We start from the raw sequence: 26,454 nt of genomic DNA, 5'->3' as shown, positions 1-26,454 counted from the left end.
CTGTCTATGATGAAATAGCAGACGTGGTAACGCATGAGGTCAGGATAGCACCAGTTGCTCAGCTCCCGATGTACACAATGTCTTTTGGCACACTGACTTGTGCGGGTCAGTGCTCTCTGTGACCGTGCATGCAGCCTTACAAAGCTAGTCTCGAAACTTTTTTTTTATACCACCTCATATAATATACTAAAAAGTCCAAATAATAAATAGTAAGTCCATACCACATACACAATATGCTTGTGAACCACTTCTTCTTCTTTTGAATTCAGCAGTGTTCAGATAAACTGCACCCACTGAAGTCAATGGGACTCTAACACAATGCTTGACACACAGTAGTCCTGGTATTTCAATGGGAAGTTCCAATTGGCTTGGGGGAAAAAAAAAGCATTCAAGAGATGCCAGTGTTGCCTCCTGACCAGGCAATGTTGCCTGCTGACCAGGCAGTGTTGCCTCCTGACCAACCAGTGCTTCTTCCTGCCCAACCAGTGTTGCCTCCTGCCCAACCAGTGTTGCCTCCTGCCCAACCAGTGTTGCCTCCTGACCAGGCAGTGTTGCCTTCTGACCAGGCAGTGTTGCCTTCTGACCAAACAGTGTTGCCTCCTGACCAGGCAGTGTTGCCTCCTGACCAACCAGTGTTGCCTCCTGACCAAGCAGTGCTGCCTCCTGACCAACCAGTGTTGCCTCCTGACCAACCAGTGTTGCCTCCTGACCAACCAGTGTTGCCTCCTGACCAACCAGTGTTGCCTCCTGACCAGGCAGTGTTGCCTCCTGACCAACCAGTGCTTCTTCCTGCCCAACCAGTGTTGCCTCCTGCCCAACCAGTGTTGCCTCCTGCCCAACCAGTGTTGCCTCCTGACCAGGCAGTGTTGCCTTCTGACCAGGCAGTGTTGCCTTCTGACCAAACAGTGTTGCCTCCTGACCAGGCAGTGTTGCCTCCTGACCAACCAGTGTTGCCTTCTGACCAAGCAGTGCTGCCTCCTGACCAACCAGTGTTGCCTCCTGACCAACCAGTGTTGCCTCCTGACCAACCAGTGTTGCCTCCTGACCAGGCAGTGTTGCCTCCTGACCAGGCAGTGTTGCCTCCTGACCAAGCAGTGTTGCCTCCTGACCAGGCAGTGTTGCCTCCTGACCAACCAGTGTTGCCTCTTGACCAACAAGTGTTGCCTCCTGACCAGGCAGTGTTGCCTCCTGACCAGGCAGTGTTGCCTCCTGACCAACCAGTGTTGCCTCCTGACCAGGCAGTGTTGCCTCCTGACCAACCAGTGTTGCTTCCTGACCACCTGAAACCGTCAAAGTGATCCACCACAGATTGCTTTTCAGAGAGGTGATAAAGTCCATCTCCCATGAGAAGGAAGCCTTAGTGAGAGCTCTGGGTAGTACAGAAAGAAGCATGGCTGGGTAGGTATGCATGCTGGGAAGGTGGGCTACAAGTATACACCGTTGCTCTGCCCTAAATGAGCAAATTTATAGTGTCTCTGTAAAGTGGCATAAAATCTCAGAAAATAGCTTTTTATATTAAGCAATCTCTCTCTATAAAATACATCTCTTGATATTTTCCCCATTTGTATCTAAATATGCTTGAAATGAGTAGAGACATTGAGTGAGCAGCTTTGTAACTCGTCAGAATTGCTGAAATCCATATTTCCCTTGAAGAAGATGGTACACTATAAGCCTTGTATGAACAAGGCCCCAAATTGATAAAAGAAGATCTGCGATTGGGTGGGTGGCAACGGGTGGCAGCAATCCTTGGCTTTGTGCGCCGTTATTAAATATACCGGAGTTTCCTGTTGTTGATAAACATGCCCAGCCGGCTGAGAGCTCAATCATATGACTATCATGGCAATAAAGGTGCTTCTTCACAAAGAGAACGATCCAAACAAGATCAATATCTGTCTTCCCGAAGGAAGCTACCTGGTGTCTGACACAATATCAGAGGAGTTAGCGGGACGTGTCTTTTCCCTTCTGACCCAAATACCTACTTTCCGTATTATCATCCACTCAGCTTGGGGTGCAGAAACTTGAATTTTAAGGCAGTCTATTGACCCCCCTGCTGTCTGGTCTATATTGTTCAGGAAAAACGTCCCATTTTGAAATTTGCCAATTTTTGTAAACGCTTCACATGTTATGTGATCGTGTGCTTTGATTTTTTTTCTCCCCAACGCTACATAACCTGATTTCAAGTTATCTCCAGGATGCTCTGAGCTCCCTGTAATGATCCTGACCTTCTCTATGTTGGTTGAATTCATGAAAGTCATCATAAAATAGTCATCTGCTTTTATATCTACCCCCCAAAAGAAATTGGGACTGGGGAAACACACATTGTCCGGCGTGTGGTCTTGGTAGGCCTTCATACTGGTGGTGCAAGACGCTAATGGGTGATCTCCGAAGGTTTCCATGACTTCCATAAATTCTTTGTCTTTCAGATTATTTTCCTTGCCCTGAAATGAGGAAAAGTGCCCGATGTGTTGGAAGAGGGATGGTTTGTACCGGATGATATCATTCTGCGCCTTGGATTTGTAGAAAAGATCTAGTAGCCAGTCACAGGGCATCTCATCGTAGAAAATCAGAAGGAACCGTGCTAGTTTCGTCAAATCCACATTGTGATAAAGTTTCCCGATGTATCCCAAGTTGGAAAAAGTGATCGTGGTCCAAGGAGAGGTGTAGAGATTAACATATTTCTTAATGGAGGTGAGGAAGTTCACGGAGCAGGTGACATCATCTTCCAACTGTAGGTAGAAGTGGGACAGATTGGCACAGAAGTTGACTAAGAAGGCATAGTCCACGTTCTGTTTGGAGCGGAATTTGACTCTTTCAGGAGGGTCGTTATAGTTCCTCTTCAAACCTTCTAGGGTGGGATAGGCATTGCTATAGCTGCTGATCACCACCAGCTGCCCAGCCTCAATCTCTGAAGGAAAACGCTTTGCAAGGTCTTCTGCCACTTCTGTGTTTATGGAGTATTTGGAGTTGGCCAGGTATACCACAACCACTAACTCTTCCAGCTCCGCCGGACTGCTGTGGGTGAAGATGGATTGAAGCGTGGTGTGAAGATAGTTCTCCTTCTTTCTCTTGACAGAAGATATGCCAATAGATAAAAATTCTATATGAAGAAAAAAAATAAGATACACCTTAGTAATTGTTAAAAAAAATTATGGGATACTTTAAAATTCTATGACATGGACTTTATAGGCACTCCAATGTTCATTAAAAAAAAGTACAATTTTATTTAAAGTTCACAAGACCATATTTATTATAAACAGGTTTATAAAAAAAAAAAGCTTTCCAGACTTTCCAAGTACTATCAAGGCCCCTGTGTTGTAAATAGGCCATCAATTGGCTAAGTGCTTGACGGGGATTCTTGATGTGTTTAGTCAAAGTTCTACATGTTTAGGATGAGGCACTTTTTATAATGATTATGCACCCACAGCAGCCAGATTATTTATTTATTTCAGGTACTTATATAGCGCCATCAATTTATTATTATTATTATACAGTATTTATAAAGCGCCAATAGTTCGCTCAGTGCTGTACGTTACAAAGGGGGACAGAACATGTGACAGAACAATACCAATACAATGCAAAACATGAGGGGATTGAGGGCCCTGCTCTTTCCAGCTTACAATCTAGGAGGGAGGGGATGGTGGCACAGGAGGAGATAGCTGTGTGGGATGGAGTGGTAGGAAGAGTGGAGGAGGTCGGCAAGTTAGCAGGGGGTGGGGTAGGCTTCCCTGAAGAGATGGGTTTTCAGGGTGCGCCTAAAGGAGAGGAGAGTAGGTGATAATCTGATGGGTTGGGGCAGGGAGTTCCAGAGGATGGGTGACACCCTGGAGAAGCCCTGGAGGCGGGCATGGGAGGAGGAGACCAGGGAACTAGAGAGAAGGAGGTCTTGTGAGGAGCGGAGTGTGCGTGTTGGGCGGTACTTGGATATTAGGTCAGTGATGTAGTTCGGGGCAGTATGGTGGACGGCTTTGTACGTCAGTGTTAGGATTTTGAATTTGATCCGTTGCGCAATCGGAAGCCAGTGGAGGGATTGGCAGAGGGGGGTGGAGGACACTGAGTGGAGGCCAGTGGAGGGATTGGCAGAGGGGGGTGGAGGACACTGAGTGGAGGCCAGTGGAGGGATTGGCAGAGGGGGGTGGAGGACACGGAGCGGTTGGAAAGGTGAATGAGTCTGGCAGCCGTATTCAGGATGGACTGAAGCGGGGATAGCCAGCGGCGAGGCAGGCTTTACATATATATTGTACATTCACATCAGTCCCTAACCCTCAAGGGGGTGTACAATCTAAGGTCCCTAACCCTCAAGGGGTGTACAATCTAAGGTCCCTAACTCACATTCATACATACATATACTAGGGACAATTTAGACAGGAGCCAATTCACCTACCAGCATGTGTTTGCAGATTATGGGATTTATTTAAAGAAAGTCACAAATAACCCCCACCTTGTGTCTAATATGTGTATTTCCTATCAATGTCAGCTCCATCTAGTGGCTATAATGCAATATTTTCCTGAAATACCTCAATCAGGAGAATACCACAATGTGACCACCAGATGGAGCTGATGATCATAGGATATGAACATACTAGACACAGTACAGGGATTGCTCGTTATGGCTGTGCAATTTCTTTTATAAACAGACCACTATGTAAACTCAATATCTAAAATTTCATTTAAAAACTCCTACATGACATTGTTGTTTTACAAGTCCTTTTTCAATATGTTTAATCACTTCCCGTCTGGCCAATGTACATAAACGGCCGGACGGGAGTAGTGCAGGAGTGAGTTGCCGTTTATAAACGGCGCCCATATTTACAGCCTGTGCGTGCTCCCTAGAAGCGCACAACACCAAGATTCGGTGCCCACTGTGTCTGGGGGATACGGCGGAACACCGATCTCTGTACAGGACCTCTGTGTGAGGTCTCGATTCATGTGATCACTAATTGACCAATCAGTGATCACACGAATAGTAGAAAAACAAGATGTCACTTCTGATTGCTTACTACTAGTGAAATATGTGAATGATCACAGAGGTCACATGGTACAGGGCTATTCACAACATCCTTGTACCATGTGACAAGCTGTGACCAATCGAAGCTCACACAGTATTTCTCAATGGCTGCAAGAATACAGCCAGAGAGAAGGAGAAATGATTGCTTTTACAACCTTTATGGGTGTAAAAGCAATCAGTGTTAGAAAAAAAAAAAAATCTTCACCCCCCACAAGTAGTACAGTGTCACTACGGTGACACTGTACTGTTAGGGTGACAGTATGTTAAAAAAATAACTAAAAACATAAAAAAAAATTTAAAAAAAAGAAAAGAAAAATGTAAAGAAAAATTTGAAAAATTATATTTTTTTGGTTATAAACTAATTTGGGTTTTTTTGTTTTTACTAAAAAGATAACTGAATAAATGTTGGCCAAGATTTATGAAGAAAGATTATTTATTAGCAAAATTTTATAAGAAAAACACTTTTTAAAAAAAAAAAAATTGGACTTTTTCATTTATACAGCAAAAAAAATTTAAATCCCAGCGGTGAATAAATACCACCAAAATGAAGTTTTATCTGTCTCAAAAAAAAAAGCTAAAAAATTCATATGGGTACAGTGTTGCATGACTGCGCAATTGTCATTCAAAGTGTGAAAATTGGCCTGGGCAGGAAGGGGGTGAAAGTGTTCGGACTGGAAGGGGGGGAAAGTGTCCGGACTGGGAGGGGGTGAAGGTGTCTGGACTGGAAGGGGGGGAAAGTGTCCGGACTGGAAGGGGGGTGAAAGTGTCCAGACTGGAAGGGGGGGAAAGTGTCCGGACTGGAAGGGGGTGAAAGTGTCCGGACTGGAAGGGGGTGAAAGTGTCCAGACTGGAAGGGGGGGAAAGTGTCCGGACTGGAAGGGGGTGAAAGTGTCCGGACTGGAAGGGGGTGAAAGTGTCCGGACTGGAAGGGGCAGACTGGAAGGGGGTAAAAGTGTCCGGACTGGAAGGGGGTGAAAGTGTCCGGACTGGAAGGGGGGGAAAGTGTCCGGACTGGAAGGGGGGGAAAGTGTCCGGACTGGAAGGGGGGGAAAGTGTCTGGACTGGAAGGGGGTGAAAGTGTCCGGACTGGAAGGGGGTGAAAGTGTCCGGACTGGAAGGGGGTGAAAGTGTCCGGACTTGAAGTGGTTAAAAGCTGCAGCTTCTGTTAAAATACTTGGTGAAAATTCTCTGCTCGCTCCCCCCTGTTGGCAAGCTCCCTCCACTAGCTAGACAGCTCTGCGCAGTGTAGTAGGGCCTAATAGTTGCACAGTTGTGCCCTTGTTGCTGCTTAGGACCTGCTGATATCTTCCCAGAATTCAGTTTATAATAAAGGAACAATCATGGTGTCAGGACCTGGATCTGAACCTGTTACCTCTGCTGTGTCTGGCAGTGTGGTTTTTTGCTAAGCCACCTAAGATGCTGAACAGTTCCCTGCCTGATTCCTTAGAAAACCTTGCCTTGTGTCTTGTTTTCTTTTGAATCTTGAACTGTTTGCTCCTCCCATGAACTTCCTATTACAGTCATGTCTTTGCACTTCCAGTTGGCCAGATTATTGTGCCATCTACAGCCAATATCTCTCTCTTGTTGCCATCTGTATCCTGTATCTTTACTACCACTCATTACGGACCTTTGGCTTGTTTCTCGACTAAGCTTCCTCTTGATCCCAACCTGCAACCACTTGTTACTGATCTTTGGCTTGTTCCTCGAGTACACTTCCGCTTGGTCCCAGACTTCTACCACTCATTAGGTATCTTTTTGGCTTGTTCCTAGACTACGCTTCTGCTTGATCCCAACCTGCAATCACTTGTTACCGACCTTTGGCTTGTTCCTCAACTATACTTTCACTTGATCCAAACCTGCTACCACTCATTACGGGCCTTCTGCTTTATCTCAACTTGCGACCACTTGTTACCGACCTTTGGCTTGTTCCTCAACTACACTTCTGCTTGATCCCAAAGGTCGGTAACAAGTGACTGCAGGTTGGGATCAAGCAGAAGCATAGTCTAGAAACAAGCCAAAGTTCAGTTACAAGTGGTTGCAGGTTGGGATCAAATAGAAGTGTAGTCAATAAACAAGCCAAAGGTCGGTAACAAGTGGTCACAAGTTGAGATCAAGCAGAAGGGTAGTTAAGGAACAAGCCAAAGGCCCGTAATGAGTGGTAGCAGGTTGGCTTGATCCTCAACTACCCTTCTGCTTGATCTCAACTTGTGACCACTTGTTACCGACCTTTGGCTTGTTTATTGACTACACTTCTATTTGATCCCAACCTGCAACCACTTGTAACTGAACTTTGGCTTGTTTCTAGACTATGCTTCTGCTTGATCCCAACCTGCAACTACTTGTTACCAACCTTTGGGATCAAGCAGAAGTGTAGTTGAGGAACAAGCCAAAGGTCGGTAACAAGTGATTGCAGGTTGGGATCAAGCAGAAGCATAGTCTAGGAACAAGCCAAAGTTCAGTAACAAATGGTTGCAGGTTGGGATCAAATAGAAGTGTAGTCAATAAACAAGCCAAAGGTCGGTAACAAGTGGTCACAAGTTGAGATCAAGCAGTAGGGTAGTTAAGGAACAAGCCAAAGGCGTAATGAGTGGTAGCAGGTTGGGATCATGCGGAAGCATAGTTGAGGAACAAGCCAACCTGCTACCACTCATTACGGGCCTTTGGCTTGTTCCTTAACTACCCTTCTGCTTGATCTCAACTTGTAACCACTTGTTACCGTCCTTTGGCTTGATTACGGACTACACTTCTATTTGATCCCAACCTGAAACCACTTGTTACCAACCTTTGGCTTGTTCCTCAACCACGTTTCTTCTTGATCCCAACCTGCAACCAATTTTTACAGACCTTTGGCTTGTCTCAGTGGTGTATTTAAGTTTTGTGCTGCCCTAGGCAACACAAAAATCGGACGCCCCCCTCCATGGCAATGAGAGCCTGATACTGACCAACAACACCCATACCCCATCCCCCCCACCCAAGAGAGCCTTCCACTAACACTCAAATCCCCCCCCCCTCTGCAAAAGAGAGAGAGAGACACCTTCACAGTTCTGGGCATCCCCGGGAATGACAATCGGGCTCTGCATACACCTTCAAGCAGCCCGCAGCCTCTCTCGCATCACACTTGGTCCTCATACTGCATATGTCCCTTCTTCCAGTGGGCAGAGATGCCCCCCTAAAAAAAAATGCCGCCCTAGGCAAATGCCTTGTTTACCTTGTGGTAAATACGCCCCTGGCTTGTCTACTGATAGTAAATACTGATATAGATACTATAGTCCTGCTCAATCCCTACCCGCTATATCAGCTACTGGACCCCAGCTTTCTCACCTTCTGGTGGAGCTATCCTGAGGATGGCAATCTGGTACTAACATGCAGCAAAACCCATCCCCACCGTCAGTACCAGTGGGTGCTCAGACTGTATACCTCAGGTGAGCCCTCATCATCCACCAGGGTGACCTGCTGGTAAATACCTATCCTGCTGTTCAGTGGTAGTCTCTCTATGGCTATAACTATTGGTCTCTGAGGCTGACCCCAGACCGTGACACGTGGTGTCAGTAACGTGCAGTCATTTGTAATACTGGAAATTAATATCTAGAATCTGTTTTATTGTTTTGGTAATTCAAATAATTTCCTGTGCGTCTCTTTCCATAAACGAGGCATGAGGTGTCTAATTTTTTTTCCCATTTTTTTTTTCTTTTGATCTTCTGTGTATATAAAGGACATTTCCTGCATGACTACATAAGTGTTCCTTTTTGTCCCAGATTGCGGGAAGATTTGGATATTGGTTTCCCTAGTACCGTGTGCTCTGGGTCCTTCTGCTGATTACTCACGTCCTGCTTCTGCAATCTCATATATATAATTTTTCCATGTAGGCGGCCATTAAACTTTTATTTCAAACCCGTCACAAACCTTTGCCATTCTAGTTGTGCAAAAAAGACGTAAGCGGGTGTTTATCTTCCATAACAAAAACGTAAAGCAAAATACTAAGCGGGTCCAAGGATACAGATAGGCAGGGGTGGACTGATCATTTGGAAACTCGGGCACTGCCCGAGGGCCCGGGGTCAGTAGGGGGCCCCATGAGATGCCCCTGGTACCTTTTTCATAGGCTTTTTTGAGTTTGGGCAAGGACACAGGGGCCCCATGATCCCCTATTGCCCGGGGGCCCCATGAGTTGTCAGTCCACCCCTGCAGGTAGGTAAAGTTGTCTGCAAATCTCCACTTTCTCTATCAAGTTGGGGTACCCCCCTAAACGTCTCAATTGGAACATTAATGCAGGCCATAGATAGGTCAAAAATCGGGCGATTCTTCGGATGAAAAAAAAAACGTCCGATTTTTGCATTGTTAGTGGGTTAATTGGTCGGCCGTTTTTCGGGGTTTTGGCACATTTTTTTTATCGGTAAAGTTGGAAAAAAATCAGCCGATTTTGCCGATCAGCCGATTTTCCCGGCAATGATGGGCAAATCGGACGATCGTTTTACTGATTAAAAATCTAAAAATCTACGCATGAGCCATGACCTGCAAGAAGAAGAAAAAGAAGAAGAAAAAGAAGAAAAATTCCAGTCCGCTATTATATTTTATATGAAAAGTCTTGCGGTTGCAACAATGTATCCATTTGTATCCGAATAAAAACATCTGTATCCGAAATGGATACAAATGGATACATTGTTGCAACTGCAATACTTTTTCATGTCAGATATTATAGCGGAGCTCTCTGCAGAGACAGAAGTAATTAAATGCCGGCCGTAGACGGGACGAAAATTGGACGTTTTTTTTACAGTTGGTGGTAACGTCGGCCGATCGAATGACTGATTTTTCGTTTTTTTTTTTATAAAAAAAAGGCCGCTTTTCAACCCGTCTATGGCCTACATTTTTGGTATATTCATAAAAATTACGCATAGCTGTGCTTCCATTAAACCTGCGTAACTTTATACTGTGTGAATGCGCCAATATCGAGTGTTCTTCGGCTATATTCTCTGCAGATCGAATGTGTCATTGGGGAAAATACCGCATTATGGCCACTAGATGGCACTGACTATCCGAGGGAATGCGTGTGCTCCTTGCACCATCTAGTGGTCATAATGTGGTATTTTCCCGATACAGCTTACAGAAATGGTGACTAGTGTCTGCAAATGTGTTGTGGTCAACATTTCGGTGTTAATTATCTTCCTCCTTCCAGTACGGTAATCATTTTTTTGACTTGGGTCCCCACATTAAAAAGTTAGATTCCTGACATGGCCAGAATGTGCCTTTTTAGTGGCTATTTCTACATAAGGGAGTGTAGTCAGCATTTCTGCTGAACAAATAAAGATCTTAAGTCCCAGCTCTAAGCTCAGGCTTCTAACCCCACCCCTCCCCAGTGGTCCCCTCTACCCCTTGGAGGACCCTGTTGTATGTTTTACTTTTTTTTTCTGATTTATATACCTGCCTTTTTTGGAAGACCTTGGACACAGTGGATCCTCCTTGCCTTACAATCTTCTCCTGGTAGTGGTGTCATGTTTCACATGACTGTCCTATGCCTTTAAGTGTTCTCTATATTTTGTCTCTGCTCCTCCCTTTCCTCTGGATTAGTTCATGCTGTATAGATAGCTCCACCCCTTTTCCCAGTAAGGCATTTCAGCTTCTAACCTCATGTGATGAAGCAGGTCACATTATAATCTTTTGACCTATCAGATGGTCATTGTTGTAAGATTCTCTCAGTTTATGGAATAAACTTCACAAGTTCTACAAGGTGTCATCCGATCGAGTCACTGCCTGTGATATTCAACTAAGATTGGAGTTATCGCTATCTCATCACAACTGTAAGTTACAGAGATCACACTTTCAATGCTTAGATTGGAGAGACAGAACAAGTGGTCTTAGATGATGCAGAGAGCAGTGCTGCTATGAGAACATTGGCATCATTTAAACTGTGAATAAATGGCATCATGGTGATGTCCCCTCGGGGGCGGGCCCATACAGACCTACACTCACAGGATCTCCTCAGGGGCTGAGTTTCCTTTAACCCAGAAGACTGAGGACATCTTGTGGCGGAAAGAGGTTTTGCTATAGACCTCTTCTGGCTGAAGATGAATATTGCAGTCTAAGCAGCGTTCTCTATTATTGAACACCTGCTGTGCGTTTTGAATTTTTTAAATTTAAAGATTTTTCTTTTACCCGGAATTGGCCTTTTATTACCAAATTTAATTGTTAATTAATTATCCTAAAATCAAGAGCGGGCAGCACAGTGGCTAAATGGTTAGCACTTCCGCCTGGCAGTACTCGGGTCGTTGATTCAAATCCCAAGCACGGCACCACCTGCCTGGAGTTTGCATGTTCTCCCTGTACCTGCGTGGGTTTCCTCCGGTTACTCCGGTTTCCTCCCACCCTCCAAAGACATGCTGGTAGGTTATTTGGCTCCTGTCTAAATTGTCCCTAGTATGTGTATGTATGAATGTGAGTTAGGGACCTTAGATTGTACACCCCTCGGGGGCGGGGACTGATGTGAATGTACAATATATATGTAAAGCGCGGCGTACATTGATGGCTATATAAGTACCTGAAATAAATAAGAGTGTATTGGCTTTGATCAGACTTTCACTTTTTGGATAGGATCAGCAAATAGCAATACATTTTTTTTTGTGCAATGCTAAGCAGGAAGCAAGAGTCTACATATGTATCGAGTAAATCTGCCCGTGTGTGGGTATAGAATGACACTTTGGGGTTCATGTATAAAGAATTTGCTGTATGAATGTCAATCCCTTCACAGACGCTCCACGATTTTCACTGTAATCTTCCATATGTGTATATTTTTTTTTTGGTATCACCATCTAGTGGCAATAATGGGGTATTGTCCTGAAACACCTCAATCAGGGAAAATGCTGCATTATTGTCACTAGGTGGCACTGACGATCCTAGGAAATAAACCGATTAGAAAAATGACCAATGATTGACATACTCACAAAGCCAATCTTTTTTTATACACAGACCCCCATAGTGCATAGGTGTGAAACCAAGTCCCATGAGGCAGGGGCATCCCCTGGGACGATCTGACAACTCATGGGGCCCCCGGGCAATAGGGGATCATGGGGCCCCTGTATCCTAGCCCACACTCAAAAAAGCCTATGAAAGGTACCAAGGGCATCTCATGGGGCCCTCAACATACCCCGGGCCCTTGGGCAGTGCCCGACTGCCCAAATGGTCAGTGTGCCCCTGGGCGTCCCTAGGGTTGGTGTCACCCGGTGCGGTAACACTTGGTGACACCCCCTCCGACGATCCCCGCAGAATGGATAGGATCTGCGGATTGAGCATTATGGATCGGAGTCCGATCCATTATGCTCCCCAATCCGCGGATCCGATCCATCCTGCGGGGATCGTCGGCTTCCTTTACAACTTACCTTTTTGTGGAGCGGGTCCGGTGTCACCCCGTATAGGTTGCATGCCGACGATCCCCGCAGGATGGATCAGATCTGCGGATTGAGCATAATGGATCGGACTTTGATCCATTATGGCTCCCCAATCTGCAGATTCCATCTATCCTGCGGGGATCGTCGGCATGCAACCTACACGGGGTGACACCGGACCCGCTCCACAAAAAGGTAAGTTGTAAAGGAAGACGACGATCCCCGCAGGATGGATCCAATCGTCGGCTTTCTTTACATTTTACCTTTTCGTGGAGCGGGTCTGGTGTCACCCCGTGCGGTCGGTGTCACCCGGTGCGGGCAACACCCCCAGCACCTGCCCCGGGACACCACTGCCATGAGGCATTGCAAGATTGCCAGTTACAAGCATGATTCCCGAAAGCAGAGGCATGATGGGACTTGTAGTTTCGCAACAGCTGAAGGGCCGCCAGTTTGACACCCCTGCCATAGTGCAGTATAGTCACTTCCAGGGGCGGACTGACAACCCATGGGGCCCCCGGCAATAGGGGATCAATGGGGCCCCTGTATCCTTGCCCAAACTCAAAAAAGCCTATGATAAAGGTACCAGGGGCATCTCATGGGGCCCCCTACTGACACCGGGCCCTCAGGCAGTGCCCAAGTTTCCAAATGGTCAGTCCGCCCCTGGTCACTTGTGATTCTTCACAAAAAAAAGCGATAAATGCAGGGAGTTCCTTTTTTGAAAATGATCCAATGGAGCTGCAGACAGGTTCAGCTTTTGCTTACTTTTTGCGCTTGGCAGAGAGCCCAGTAGATGTTTATAGGGGATCCTCAGCGCGTCCAGAGCGTCTTCCCGCACATCAAACAAGCGCAATTCCTGCCGGGGAGGTTCTCGTTCCTGAAAAGACAGAAATACGCCATCATTAGACATTCCCTTCATATCCGGCATTGTATTCCCGGCTCATGGCAGAGAGTAACGTTCCCACCGGCGTCTGCTATAGAAATACTCGTCTCAGCCAACCAGGAGTGACGGTTTCATGTCCTTTTCCTCTATATTTATAGATTATTAAGCGTTTAGAATAAAAGAATATTAGATATAGAAAACCGAGAATAAAATAAAGTGTCTTGGATAGAAGGAGGAAGGGTTAGATCAGAGGTAGGTGGCCTTTCAGAGGTCGAGATCTACCTGGACAACAGGGAGGAAATGAAAGATCCCCGGAGGTATCAAGTCCTCAATAAAATCACAGCACGGTGACCTAGCCCCCCCCCATCCCCCACAGTAGTGTCCTCTGCCTCCCCATAGCAGTGTCCTTCCTCCCTTTACATCACCCCCCCCCCCATAGTGTCCTATGTCCCCATAGCAGTGTCCTTCCTCCCTTTACATCACCCCCCCCCACCATAGTATCCTATGTCCCCATAGCAGTGTCCTTCCTCCCTTTACATCACCCCCCCCCCCCATAGTGTCCTATGTCCCCATAGCAGTGTCCTTCCTCCCTTTACATCACCCCCCCCCACCATAGTATCCTATGTCCCCATAGCAGTGTCCTTCCTCCCTTTACATCACCCCCCCCCCCCCACCATAGTATCCTATGTCCCCATAGCAGTGTCCTTCCTCCCTTTACATCACCCCCCCCCCACCATAGTGTCCTATGTCCCCATAGCAGTGTCCTTTGAACAGGAGGGTCCTCTGCCCTTTCCTCTATAGCAGTGTCCTCTTTCTGACTTCACAGCACCCCACCACTGTAGTATCCTCTGAACCCCCATTGCAGTGTCCTGTGCCCCCCACAGCAATGCCCTCTGTCCCCTTAACCCCCCCCTCCACTGTACATAGCAGTGCCCTTCACCACCCCACTGTAGTCACCTCCACCCCCCCTCCACTTTAGTGTCCCCCCCCCCATATCAGTGTCCCCTTCAAACACAACCCCACTGTAGTGTCCTCTGCCCCCAAAGCAGTGTCAGCTATCCCTTTCAAACCCCCCCTCACTGTAGTGTCCTCTACCCCCCTCCAAAAGCAGTACCCTCTGTCCCCTTAACCCCCTTCCACTGTACTGCTGCTGCTGCTCCCATAGCAGTGCCCCCCATCCCCTTCACCCCCCCCCCCATTGAAGTGTCCTCTGCCCCCCCCCCCCAAAGCAGTGTCATCTATCCCTTTAAAACCCCCATCACTGTAGTGTCCTCTGCCCCATTCAAAAGCAGTGCCCTCCGTTCCCTTCACCCCCCCCCCTCCACTGTAGTGTCCTCTGCCCCCCCCAAAGCAGTGTCATCTATCCCTTTCAAACCCCCCCTCACTGTAGTGTCCTCTGCCCCCCTCCAAAAGCAGTGCCCTCCGTCCCCTTCACCCCCCCCTCACTGTAGTGTCCTCTGCCCCCCCCCCAAAGCAGTGTCATCTATCCCTTTCAAACCCTCCCTCACTGTAGTGTCCTCTGCCCCCCTCCAAAAGCAGTGCCCTCTGTCCCCTTCACCCCCCCCTCACTGTAGTGTCCTCTGCCCCCCTCCAAAAGCTGAGTCCTCTGTCCCCTTTGCCCCCGCTCACCATTGTAGTGTCCTCTGCCCCCTCCCCCCAATGCAGTGTTACCTTCACACCCCCCCACTGTAGTGTCCTTTGTCCCCTATACACCCCCCCCACCCACTGTAGTGTCCTCTGCCCCCTCACACATTCACTCCCTCAGCTGTAGTGTTCCCTGACCCACTGAATGCAGTGTCCTTTGTTCCCCCCGACTGTAGTGTCCCCTCACACCAGCGTGTAGGCAGCACCTACCTACCTTACAGAGCAGGAGGTGTCACAGTACTGGATAGCTACTGTAAGTAGCTGATCTAAACAGCTCCCTTGCTCTCTCTATGTGAAAGCAGTGGTCACTCTGCAGAGGTCCAACACTCCCCCTTACTTGGTCAGTCCTATACCTCTGCAATCCGCAAAGCTCCTGCTCTTCTGATTGGAGTGTTCTGGCTCTGACCCCTCAGGAGGTGTTTCGGACCTCTGCAGAGAGACCACTGCTTCTATGGAGACAGCTAGGGTCCTTCTATACTCTATGCTGGCAGAGGGCAGGCTAATATTTAAAGAAAGCAAACAGTAAGACTTCGCACGCTCTTTGGTTTGATGGTCCTGGAATGTGTTTAGCTAACCTAAATAAAGTTTAAAGCAGAGGTCTCCCAAACTTTCTAGACAAAGGGCAAGTTTACTGTCTTCCAGACTGTAGGGGGCCAGACCAAGGTCCAGACATCAGTGGGGAAAAAAACAATGCCCCATCTTTGGTGTCATAGGGAGGTATTGTGCCCCATCATTGGTGTCAGTGGAAGGAATTGTGCCCCACCATTGGTGTCAGTGGGGGGAATTGTGCCCCATTACTGTCAGTGGAGAGAATTGTGCCCCATTATTAGGTCAGTAGGGGGAATTGTGCCCCATTGTTGGGTCAGTGGGGATAATTGTGCCCCATTATTGGTGTCAGTGGGAATTGTGCCCCATTATTGTTGTGCCATTGGGAGGAATTGGGCCCCATTATTGTGTCATTGGGAGGAATTGTGCCCCATTATTGGTGTCAGTGGGGGGAATTGTGCCCCATTATTGGTGTCAGTGGGGGGAATTGTGCCCAATCATTGGTGTCAGTGGGGGGGGGGGATTGTGCCCCATCAGTGGGGTCATTGGGCCCCATTATTGGTGTCAGTGGGGGGAATTGTGCCCCATTATTGGTGTCAGTGGGGGGAATTGTGCCCAATCATTGGTGTCAGTGGGGGGAATTGTGCCCCATCAGTGGGGTCATTGGGCCCCAATATTGTGTCATTGGGAGGAATTGTGCCCCATTGTTGTGTCAGGGGGGGGGAATTGTGCCCCATTATTGGTGTCAGATGGGGGAACTGTGCCCAATCATTGGTGTCAGTGGGGGGAATTGTGCCCCATCAGTGGGGTCATTGGGCCCCATTATTGTGTCATTGGGAGGAATTGTGCCCCATTGTTGTGTCGGGGGGGAAATTGTGCCCCATTATTGGTGTCAGTGGGGGGAATTGTGCCCAATCATTGGTGTCAGTGGGGGGAATTGTGCCCCATCAGTGGGGTCATTGGGCCCCATTATTGTGTCATTGGGAGGAATTGTGCCCCATTGTTGTATCGGGGGGGAATTGTGCCCCATTATTGGTGTCAGTGGGGGGAATTGTGCCCAATCATTGGTGTCAGTGAGGGGAATTGTGCCCCATCAGTGGGGTCATTGGGCCCCATTATTGTGTCATTGGGAGGAATTGTGCCCCATTATTGGTGTCAGTGGGGGGAATTGTGCCCAATCATTGGTGTCAGTGGGGGGAATTGTGCCCAATCATTGGTGTCAGTGGGGGGAATTGTGCCCCATCAGTGGGGTCATTGGGCCCCAATATTGTGTCATTGGGAGGAATTGTGCCCCATTGTTGTGTCAGGGGGGGGGAATTGTGCCCCATTATTGGTGTCAGTGGGGGGAATTGTGCCCCATCAGTGGGGTCATTGGGCCCCGTTATTGTGTCATTGGGAGGAATTGGGCCCCATTGTTGTGTCAGTGGGGGGGGGGATTGTGCCTTGTGCCCCATAATTGGTGTCAGTTGGTTGAATTGTGCCCGAAGGGCCAGATAAAAGCAAGAAAAGGGACGCAGTTTTGAAACCACTGGCTTAAAGGTCAAGCTTACCTCTCCTCACAAAGCAGAATATACAGGTCTGTAGGAAATGATGGAGAATAAAAATAACATACACATACTTACAGGTTGAACTGGAAGGACCAGTTCTTTATTTTCTTTTCAGCTTCATATATTATGTAACACTTTAAATAAGTTTGTCCTTTAACCATGCCCCCCCTCCTCCTCCCCCACCTTTGAATGCAGCCTATCTGGAAAAATGCATACTTTCCACCACATGATCACAATATTACCTACGGCTCTACTACCACAGCCTTGCAAAAAAAAAAAAAAAAAGCCCGGTCCTCGTCCTGCAGCACCCATGTGCACCCCGTGGCCCCATTCTTTCATGCTCCTGGTGGCCTCCAGCCATCAAGCAGGGTATGGGCTAGTAGTGGGGTCACAGGGGGGGCATGTGCGCAGCAGGAACAGGACCGGGCTGGGGAGTTTTTGTTGCAAAGGTTGTGTGCAGCGAAGAGTCTGAGCTGAATATATATATACAGTTGTGGCCAAAATTATTCAACCCCCAATGCTGTAAAGGGGTTTAGGGACTATAGTGTACATTTGGAATTGTATTCAGAATCAAATCCTACAAGGACGTTGTAACTACCCAAATGCAACTAAAATGACATCAATTGTTTATGTAATACAGTAGTAAATGGTTCTTATGTGGTTTCTTCATTGCCACAATTATTCAACCCCTTAAAGACTACCACTCTGAAGAACAGAGGTTCATACAGGTGCTTTCCATCAGGTATTGAAAACACCTGTGGATGTCACCGAGCAGCAATCAAGCATAATAAGCACCAATTAGGCAGCTTTAAAATGACTGTGATACTCAGCTCCTTCTAGACATTTACTGGTGTGGTTACAAACATGGTGAAGGCAAGAGAATGGTCCAGGAAGACAAGAGAAGAGGTGATTTCTCTTCACAGGAAGGGCAATGGCTATAAGAAGATTGCAAAGATGTTAAACATACCAAGAGACACCTTAGGAAGCATCATTCGCAAATTCAAGGCAAAGGGCACTGTTGAAACGCTACCTGGTCGTGGCAGAAAGAAGATGCTGACTTCGACTGCTGTGCGCTACCTGAAGCGTAGAGTGGAGAGAAGTCCCCGTGTGACTGCTGAGGAACTGAGAAAAGATTTGTCAGATGTGGGTACAGAAGTTTCAGCCCAGACAATAAGACGCACACTGCGTAATGAAGGCCTCCGTGCCAGAACTCCCAGGCGTACCCCCTTGCTGTCTCCAAAGAATAAGAAGAGTCGACTGCAGTATGCCAAAAGCCATGTGGACAAACCACAAAAGTTGTGGGATAGTGTTCTGTGGACTGATGAAACAAAATTAGAACTGTTTGGGCCCATGGATCAACGCTATGTTTGGAGGAGGAAGAACAAGGCCTATGATGAAAAGAACACCTTGCCTACTGTGAAGCATGGTGGAGGGTCAATCATGCTTTGGGGCTGTTTTGCTTCTGCAGGTACAGGGAAGCTTCAGCGTGTGCAAGGTACCATGAATTCTCTTCAGTACCAGGAGATATTGGATGGAAACGTGATGCAGTCCGTCACACACCTGAGGCTTGGGAGACGTTGGACCTTTCAACAGGACAATGATCCCAAGCATACCTCCAAGTCCACTAGAGCATGGTTGCAGAGGAAAGGCTGGAACATTTTGGAGTGGCCATCGCAGTCACCAGACTTAAATCCGATTGAGAACCTCTGGTGGGACTTAAAGAAAGCAGTTGCAGTGCGCAAGCCTAAGAATGTGACTGAACTGGAGGCCTTTGCCCATGAAGAATGGGCGAAGATACCCGTAGATCGCTGCAAGACACTTGTGTCAAGCTATGCTTCACGTTTAAAAGCTGTTATAACTGTAAAAGGATGCTGTACTAAGTACTAAGATTGAATGTCACTTGGGGGTTGAATAAAACTGATAATGCTGTGAGCACAGAAAAGACATTTGTGGTTATTTCATTATAACTGTTATGTTATATTTGTCTGACCTACAAGTGCCTCTTTAATGTAAATGTAAGCAAGATGACTGAATGATCAAAAGCAATGTCAAACTGGCCAAAACACTCAATTTCAGTGGGGGTTGAATAATTTTGGCCACAACTGTATATAGTATATGTGTGTATATGTATATATATATATATTTATATACACACACACACTTGAGTAGCAAATTAAAAAAAAAAAAAAAAAATTTATGTAAAAATATATATAATATATATATTTTTTAAATAAATATATATATATCCACTTTGTACGAGATGAATTTGGACTCCTTAAAGGGTGACTCCAGGTATTTACCATACCACCCAGCTAAAATCCCCCCTGGTATTTTTTTTTTTTTTTATAAAGCCTCCCATACGTACAAAGTTTTTTAGCTGGTCTGGTGATGTCACAGCAGCTTCCTCTTCTTTCTCTGCCGGCGGCACTAGGTGGTCCTCGTGTTGTGTTGCAGTAGCGGCACTCAGTCCTCGAGTACTATGATTCCAGCCTGAGTGATGATGTGCCCCCTGGGGGGAGTGTAAACGACAGGCTGAGCTCACAGGAAATGGGCTTAGTGCAAAACTAACACAATTTTTGGTAAAATATAAAAAAAAGATGAGGTTGAGTCGAGCAAATTGATACCAAACATGTCAAGTCCTAAAATTGCACTTGAAATAGCAAAACGTTGTCCGTAGGTGATGAGTGAACTATGGCCCAAGAATGATTGCTCTCCAAAGTGCGCAACGACACCTCAAATGTGTCATTCACATTGACGTTTACCCCTCGCCCTGCGCTGTGCTTTTTAGATGGGGTTTGTACAGGGGTGCTTAAAAAAATTTTCATAATTTTTTTTTTATTTTATTTAAAGTTTCTCTTTTTCTTTTCTCTTTTCTTTACTTCTTTCTTTTCTTATTTTCTCTCTTTTCTTTTCACTTTGCTTTTCTCTTATTTTCTCCTTTTCTTTTCTCTTGTCTTTACTTTCTTCTTCTTTTTTCTTTTTGTCTTACTTAACTTTATTTCCTTTTCTCTCATTTTATCTTTTTCTTTTCTTTTCTCCTTTTTCGCTTCTCTTTTTTTTCTTTTCTATTGTTCTTTTTTTTCCTCTTTTCTGTTTTCTTTTTTTTCTCTCTCTTTTCTCTACTCTTCTCTGTTTTTCTCTCTTCTTTTCTCTTTTCTTTTTTTCTGTGTTGTTTTTTTCTTTTCTTCGTTTTTAACTTTATTGCTATCACAAGTGATCTAACAAGTCCCCTATGGGATAGCATGGGCACAGGCGACTCCTCTTTATGAAGACATTGGGGGTCTATTAGATTCCCAATGTCTCCCCTGCCCTCTAATGCAGCTACTCAAGCACAGATTCTGCTTAATTAGCTGCATCCTCATCTACACTAGCCAAGAAATGTCTTTTTTTTCTTCTTTTTTAACTTTATTGCTATCACAAGTGGTCTAATAAGTCCCCTATGTGATAGCATTGGCAGGTGACTCCTCTTTATGAAGACATTGGGGGTCTATTAGATTCCCAATGTCTTCCCTGCCCTCTAATGCAGCTACTCAAGCACAGATTGTGCTTGAATAGCTGCATCCTTGTCTACACTAGCCAAGGAATGGCTTTTTTTCCCTTTTTTAACTTTATTGCTATCACAAGTGGTCTAACAAGTCCCCTATGTGATAGCATTGGCAGGTGACTCCTCTTTATGAAGACATTGGGGGTCTACTAGATTCCCAATGTCTCCCCTGCCTGCACCCTGAAAACCCTCCTCTTCAGGGAAGCCTACCCCAACCTCACCTAACACCCGACCTCACCTAACAACTAACAACCTCCACTCCTCCCGCCACTCCATCCCCCACAGCCATCTCCTCCTGTGCCACCTTCCCCTCCCTCCTAGACTGTAAGCTCGAAAGAGCAGGGCCCTCGAACCCCTCGTGTAGTGTATTGTTACTGTCTTGTCTCATGTTCTGTCCCCCTCGCTACTGTACAGCGCTGAGCATACCCTTTGGTGCTATATAAATACTGTATAATAATAATAATAATAATACTCAAGCACAGATTCTGCTTGATTAGCTGCATCCTCATCTACACTAGCCAAGGAATGGCTTTTTTTTCTTCTTTTTGTAACTTTATTGCTATCACAAGAGGTCTAACAAGTCCCCTATGTGATAGCATGGGCACAGGTGACTCCTCTTTATGAAGATATTGGGAGTTTATTAGATTCCCAAAGTCTTCTCTGCCCTCTAATGCAGCTACTCAAGCACAGATTCTGCTTGATTAGTTGCATCCTCATCTACACTAGCCAAGGAATGGCTTTTTTTTTTTCTTTTTTTAACTTTATTGCTATCAAAAGTGGTCTAACAAGTCCCCTATGTGATAGCATGGGCACAGGTGACTCCTCTTTATGAAGGCATTGGGAGTCTATTAGATTCCCAATGTCTTCCCTGCCCTCTAATGCAGCTACTCAAGCACAGATTGTGCTTTAATAGCTGCATCCTTGTCTACACTAGCTAAGGAATGACAGCTGTGACTCCAAATGCTATGCAATTCATGTTGCTTCGGGGATCGTAGGTCTCCCTGAGTTCCTCCTGCTCTCACTCTACGAACAATTTCCTGGAGGAACAGGAAAGTCTGGGAACCACTGATAGTGCAGCCATTGTGGGGCGTAGAGCCCTATAAAACTGATCATCACAGCAGCTTTCTCTTCTTTCTTTGGTGGCAGCTTTGGGTGACCCTCATGTAGCATTAAACCATAATCACAACAGCTGGTGGCCATTTTGGAAACTGGAAAATTTGCATTTTTTTGCCAATCAATGCCTAATGATGTTTGCTTACATGTGAGCAGGGGCGGACTGACAACTCATGGGGCCCCCGGGCAATAGCGGATCATGGGGCCCCTGTGTACTCACCCACACTCAAACCACAGCCAAAAAAGCCTATGAAAGGTACCAGGGGCATCTCATGTGGTCCCCTACTGACCCCGGGCCCTCGGGCAGTGCCCGAGTTTCCAAACGGTCAGTCCGCCCCTGCATGTGAGTGCAACCGTACCTTAATTAAATGTTGTGACTATGGTTTTATAGTAGGTGAAGCGCTCTTTCTTTGCATGTTTTCTACTACAAGTCCAAGCCTCATCCTGAGTGGTTTAGCTACCCAAATTAAGGTCCGTTGTTGGAAGATTTTTATCTGATGTTTTGGAGATCTGGAGGAGGATTCGAGTATCCGGCTTTCTGGATCGTTTCAACAAAGCGCGACTGACCACTCTTAACATGGGTCATGCCTTTCTGGTAAGCCTGTAGTAGTGGTTGGTGACACCACAACTGTCCTTGGATTTCTTTTGCTTCATCACAACCTCTGCGACTTTTCTTTCATTTTTGGATGGACTATAATTTTTGATACACTTTTCGCTGTTTCTTTATGATTATTTGTCACTTTTTTTTAAGCGCTGCACTTTTATGTATTATTGTGGATTTCCTGGTATCTGGGTTTTTGTGTTCAGCTGCTATATAGTTCACAACTCATTTTTTGATTATTTATTGTGGTTTTTATTAGCGCAAGTTTATATATCGTATTTTTTGCTCCATAAGATGCACTTTTTTCCCCCCAAAAAAGGGGGGAAATGTCAGTGCGTCTTATGGAGCGAATATGGAGCGGCCGGGCCGGTATTTCCACCGCCGCCGTGTCAGAATACCGGGCCGGCCGCTCAGCTCTGCAGCGGGACCTTATGGAGATGACTGCTGACCTTTGGGGAGGGGGGGGGGGGAGCGGGTATCTGAATTTGACAGATACCCGCTCTTACTTCTGCGGAGTTGTTCTTTGATCTTACCTGTTCCTCTATCCAGCCGCGCGCTGTCTTCCCGGCTTCTGTAGTGTGGGCATGACAGCCGGGTGCCAAGAGCGCATGCGCAAGAAGCGGTGCTTTTTGTGAATGGTAAGGTGGTACCTGGGACACATGACAGATCCCAGAAGCCGCCGGACCAATCACAAAGCGCAAGTGCTTCTCGCTCATGCGCACTGGGCACCCGGCTGTCATGCCGAGCGCCCACACTACAGAAGCTGGGAAGACAGCGCGCGGCTGGATAGAGGAACAGGTGAGATCAAAGAACAACTACGCGGAAGTAAGAGCGGGTACCTGTCAAATTCAGGTACCCGCTCCCCCCCCTCCCCAAAGGTCAGCAGTCATCTCCTGTACTGTCCGCAGTCTCTGGTCATCCCTGTACTGTCCGCAGTCTCTGGTCATCTCCTGTACTGTCCGCAGTCTCTGGTCATCCCCTGTACTGTCCGCAGTCTCTGGTCATCCCTGTACTGTCCGCAGTCTCTGGTCATCCCTGTACTGTCCGCAGTCTCTGGTCATCTCCTGTACTGTCCGCAGTCTCTGGTCATCCCCTGTACTGTCCGCAGTCTCTGGTCATCCCTGTACTGTCCGCAGTCTCTGGTCATCTCCTGCACTGTGTCCGCAGTCTCTGGTCATCTCCTGCACTGTGTCCGTAGTCTCTGGTCATCTCCTGTACTGTCCGCAGTCTCTGGTCATCTCCTGTACTGTCCGCAGTCTCTGGTCATCTCCTGTACTGTGTCCGCAGTCTCTGGTCATCTCCTGTACTGTCCGCAGTCACTGGTCATCTCCTGTACTGTATCTGCAGTCTCTGGTCATCTCCTGTACTGTGTCCGCAGTCTCTGGTCATCTCCTGTACTGTGTCCGCGGTCTCTGGTCATCTCCTGTACTGTATCTGCAGTCTCTGGTCATCTCCTGTACTGTGTCCGCAGTCTCTGGTCATCTCCTGTACTGTGTCCGCGGTCTCTGGTCATCTCCTGTACTGTATCTGCAGTCTCTGGTCATCTCCTGTACTGTGTCCGCAGTCTCTGGTCATCTCCTGTACTGTGTCCGCGGTCTCTGGTCATCTCCTGTACTGTCCGCAGTCTCTGGTCATCTCCTGTACTATGTCCACAGTCTCTGGTCATCCCTGTACTATGTCAGCAGTCTCTGGTCATCTCCTGTACTGTCCGCAGTTTCTGGTCATCTCCTGTACTGTGTCCGCAGTCTCTGGTCATCCCTGTGCTGTCCGCAGTCTCTGGTCATCCCTGTACTATGTCAGCAGTCTCTGGTCATCTCCTGTACTGTGTCCGCAGTCTCTGGTCATCTCCTGTACTGTGTCCGCGGTCTCTGGTCATCTCCTGTACTATGTCTGCGGTCTCTGGTCATCTCCTGTACTGTGTCCGCAGTCTCTGGTCATCTCCTGTACTGTGTCCGCAGTCTCTGGTCATCTCCTGTACTATGTCCGCAGTCTCTGGTCATCCCTGTACTATGTCAGCAGTCTCTGGTCATCTCCTGTACTGTCCGCAGTTTCTGGTCATCTCCTGTACTGTGTCCGCAGTCTCTGGTCATCCCTGTGCTGTCCGCAGTCTCTGGTCATCTCCTGTACTGTGTCCGCAGTCTCTGGTCATCTCCTGTACTATGTCCGCAGTCTCTGGTCATCCCTGTACTATGTCAGCAGTCTCTGGTCATCTCCTGTACTGTCCGCAGTTTCTGGTCATCTCCTGTACTGTGTCCGCAGTCTCTGGTCATCCCTGTGCTGTCCGCAGTCTCTGGTCATCCCTGTACTATGTCAGCAGTCTCTGGTCATCTCCTGTACTGTGTCCGCAGTCTCTGGTCATCTCCTGTACTGTGTCCGCAGTCTCTGGTCATCTCCTGTACTATGTCCGCAGTCTCTGGTCATCTCCTGTACTATGTCCACAGTCTCTGGTCATCCCTGTACTGTCCGCAGTCTCTGGTCATCTCCTGTACTGTCCGCAGTCTCTGGTCATCTCCTGTGCTGTCCGCAGTCTCTGGCCATCCCTGTACTGTGTCCGCAGTCTCTGGTCATCTCCTGTACTATGTCTGCAGTCCATTAGTTGAGAATTTTTTTTTCCTGTTTTCTGCCTCTAAAACCTAGGTGCGTCTTATGGTCAGGTGCGTCTTATGGAGCGAAAAATACGGTATATATTTTTACTTTTAGAAATATATTTACTGAGAAAAATGGTGGCTTGTTCTTACTTTTTTTTTAACCATTTTGTATATAATTTTCTTTACATGAGGGGAAACGAAAAAAAGAGAAACTGGAGTTAGACTTTAAGATGTGATCTACAGCTCTGTTACCTGCAGGTAAGGATCGGAGGGATCGGGGCAGATATTTTCAGGCGGAGATTTGGTCACCATGATGACGCAAACTGTCAAACATGCCACAGACAGAACTTTCCACGCATGGAACCTCCTCATCTTCCAGATTCACTCTGTTGGTTCTCGTCTCTAAAGGAGAAAAATAGATCTGTGATCCACAACCTCCAACACATAAAATATTAAAGATGCACAGAGCGTTTTAAAATTGCAATTATTTTTTAATGGTTTACAATCTTCCTTTTGAAGCGGAACTCCAGGCAAACAGATAATTACAGAGATAACCCAAATGGAAGAAAATATATTTTAAATATATTTTAAAAACATTCTTACCAAATATATTGCCATATATTGGAAATGCTACAATTTTGGCCATATTCAATAAATAAATATAAATAATATATATATATTTAGAGATAAAGATACCAAACATAGCGTACCCTTGTCACTCAGGATAAAAGAGACTGCTTCTTCTCTCTTGTAGGTACTAATATAGTGATGTAAGGTCTTGTGTGACTCATATTAAACTGATCTATCCGAATATATACTTCATAGTAATGTGCCCAGTTCCTGCTGAAGTTTATGAATTGTATGAAAAATGACTCATGTGGAATGTACGTTTTATGACACGCTCTGCCCTAATGGCCTCACAGGTCATGACTGACTGAGTTATTGTTTTACGATCGGGCAGAGGAAAGTGGTTTTCAAGCAGACCCCCTGGAACCAGACTAGCAGTTTACAGCCCTGGAGCTGATCTGTGTTTTATTTAGGATAAGAGATCCTTTAGACCTCCGTAAAACCTATAGCTATGCATTCCATGGAAAAGGGAGGACAGGAGAGAACATGGCTGAGACCTAGTAAGATTGGCTGTCACATACAGCGTCCATGCCTCTATGGCGCACAATTGTCACAACAACTTCTTCTACAAACGTTACAGTGGCCAGCGGAAACGGTGGTCCAAGAGGGGTATCGAGAGACTGCAGTGTACCTCCACCATGCAGCAGCGGACGACGGGGAACCAGACGTGCCCGATAATCAACCTCTCCTCAAGACTCATTACCAATGGTGATTCAAGACTTCTTTCCAAGGGCCTTTTCATTTTTGCCATACTAGCAGACTGAACAAATTTGACTTTGAAAGAGAGATGTTCAAATTTGAATGGACACTGAAAATTTAAGCAATTCTTCCATACACACCCCAACCCACAGTCCACAACGATGACCCCTTTTAAGCTTAAAAGTACATTTATATCTCCATGACGGTTTATTTCTATCAATAACTATCCACAGACAATCAAATATGATGTCTTCAAAAACATCCCCAGGAATAACCGCACTAACTTG

The 26,454-nt window shown here is 46.6% G+C and overlaps 1 protein-coding gene across 1 annotated transcript; it reads right to left on the bottom strand.

Moving 5' to 3' along the window:
* Positions 1-1,488: 1,488 nt before the first annotated feature.
* LOC149434659 (alpha-1,6-mannosyl-glycoprotein 4-beta-N-acetylglucosaminyltransferase-like) lies at positions 1,489-25,237 on the bottom strand. The gene is made up of 4 exons (XM_089663550.1): positions 25,094-25,237; positions 19,361-19,504; positions 13,141-13,252; positions 1,489-3,097 (listed from the first exon to the last, which is right to left on the bottom strand). The coding sequence occupies exons 1-4, from the start codon at positions 25,211-25,213 to the stop codon at positions 1,908-1,910; spliced, it is 1,566 nt and encodes a 521-aa protein (XP_089519676.1). The 5' UTR covers positions 25,214-25,237; the 3' UTR covers positions 1,489-1,907.
* Between the last annotated feature and the right edge of the window lie 1,217 nt (positions 25,238-26,454).

Source organism: Staurois parvus, unplaced genomic scaffold (genome assembly GCF_062004578.1).
Source record: "Staurois parvus isolate SC_StPar_1 unplaced genomic scaffold, SC_StPar_1.0 ptg001718l, whole genome shotgun sequence".
Lineage (NCBI taxonomy): Eukaryota > Metazoa > Chordata > Amphibia > Anura > Ranidae > Staurois > Staurois parvus.
This window is presented reverse-complemented; position numbering and strand designations above follow the sequence as displayed.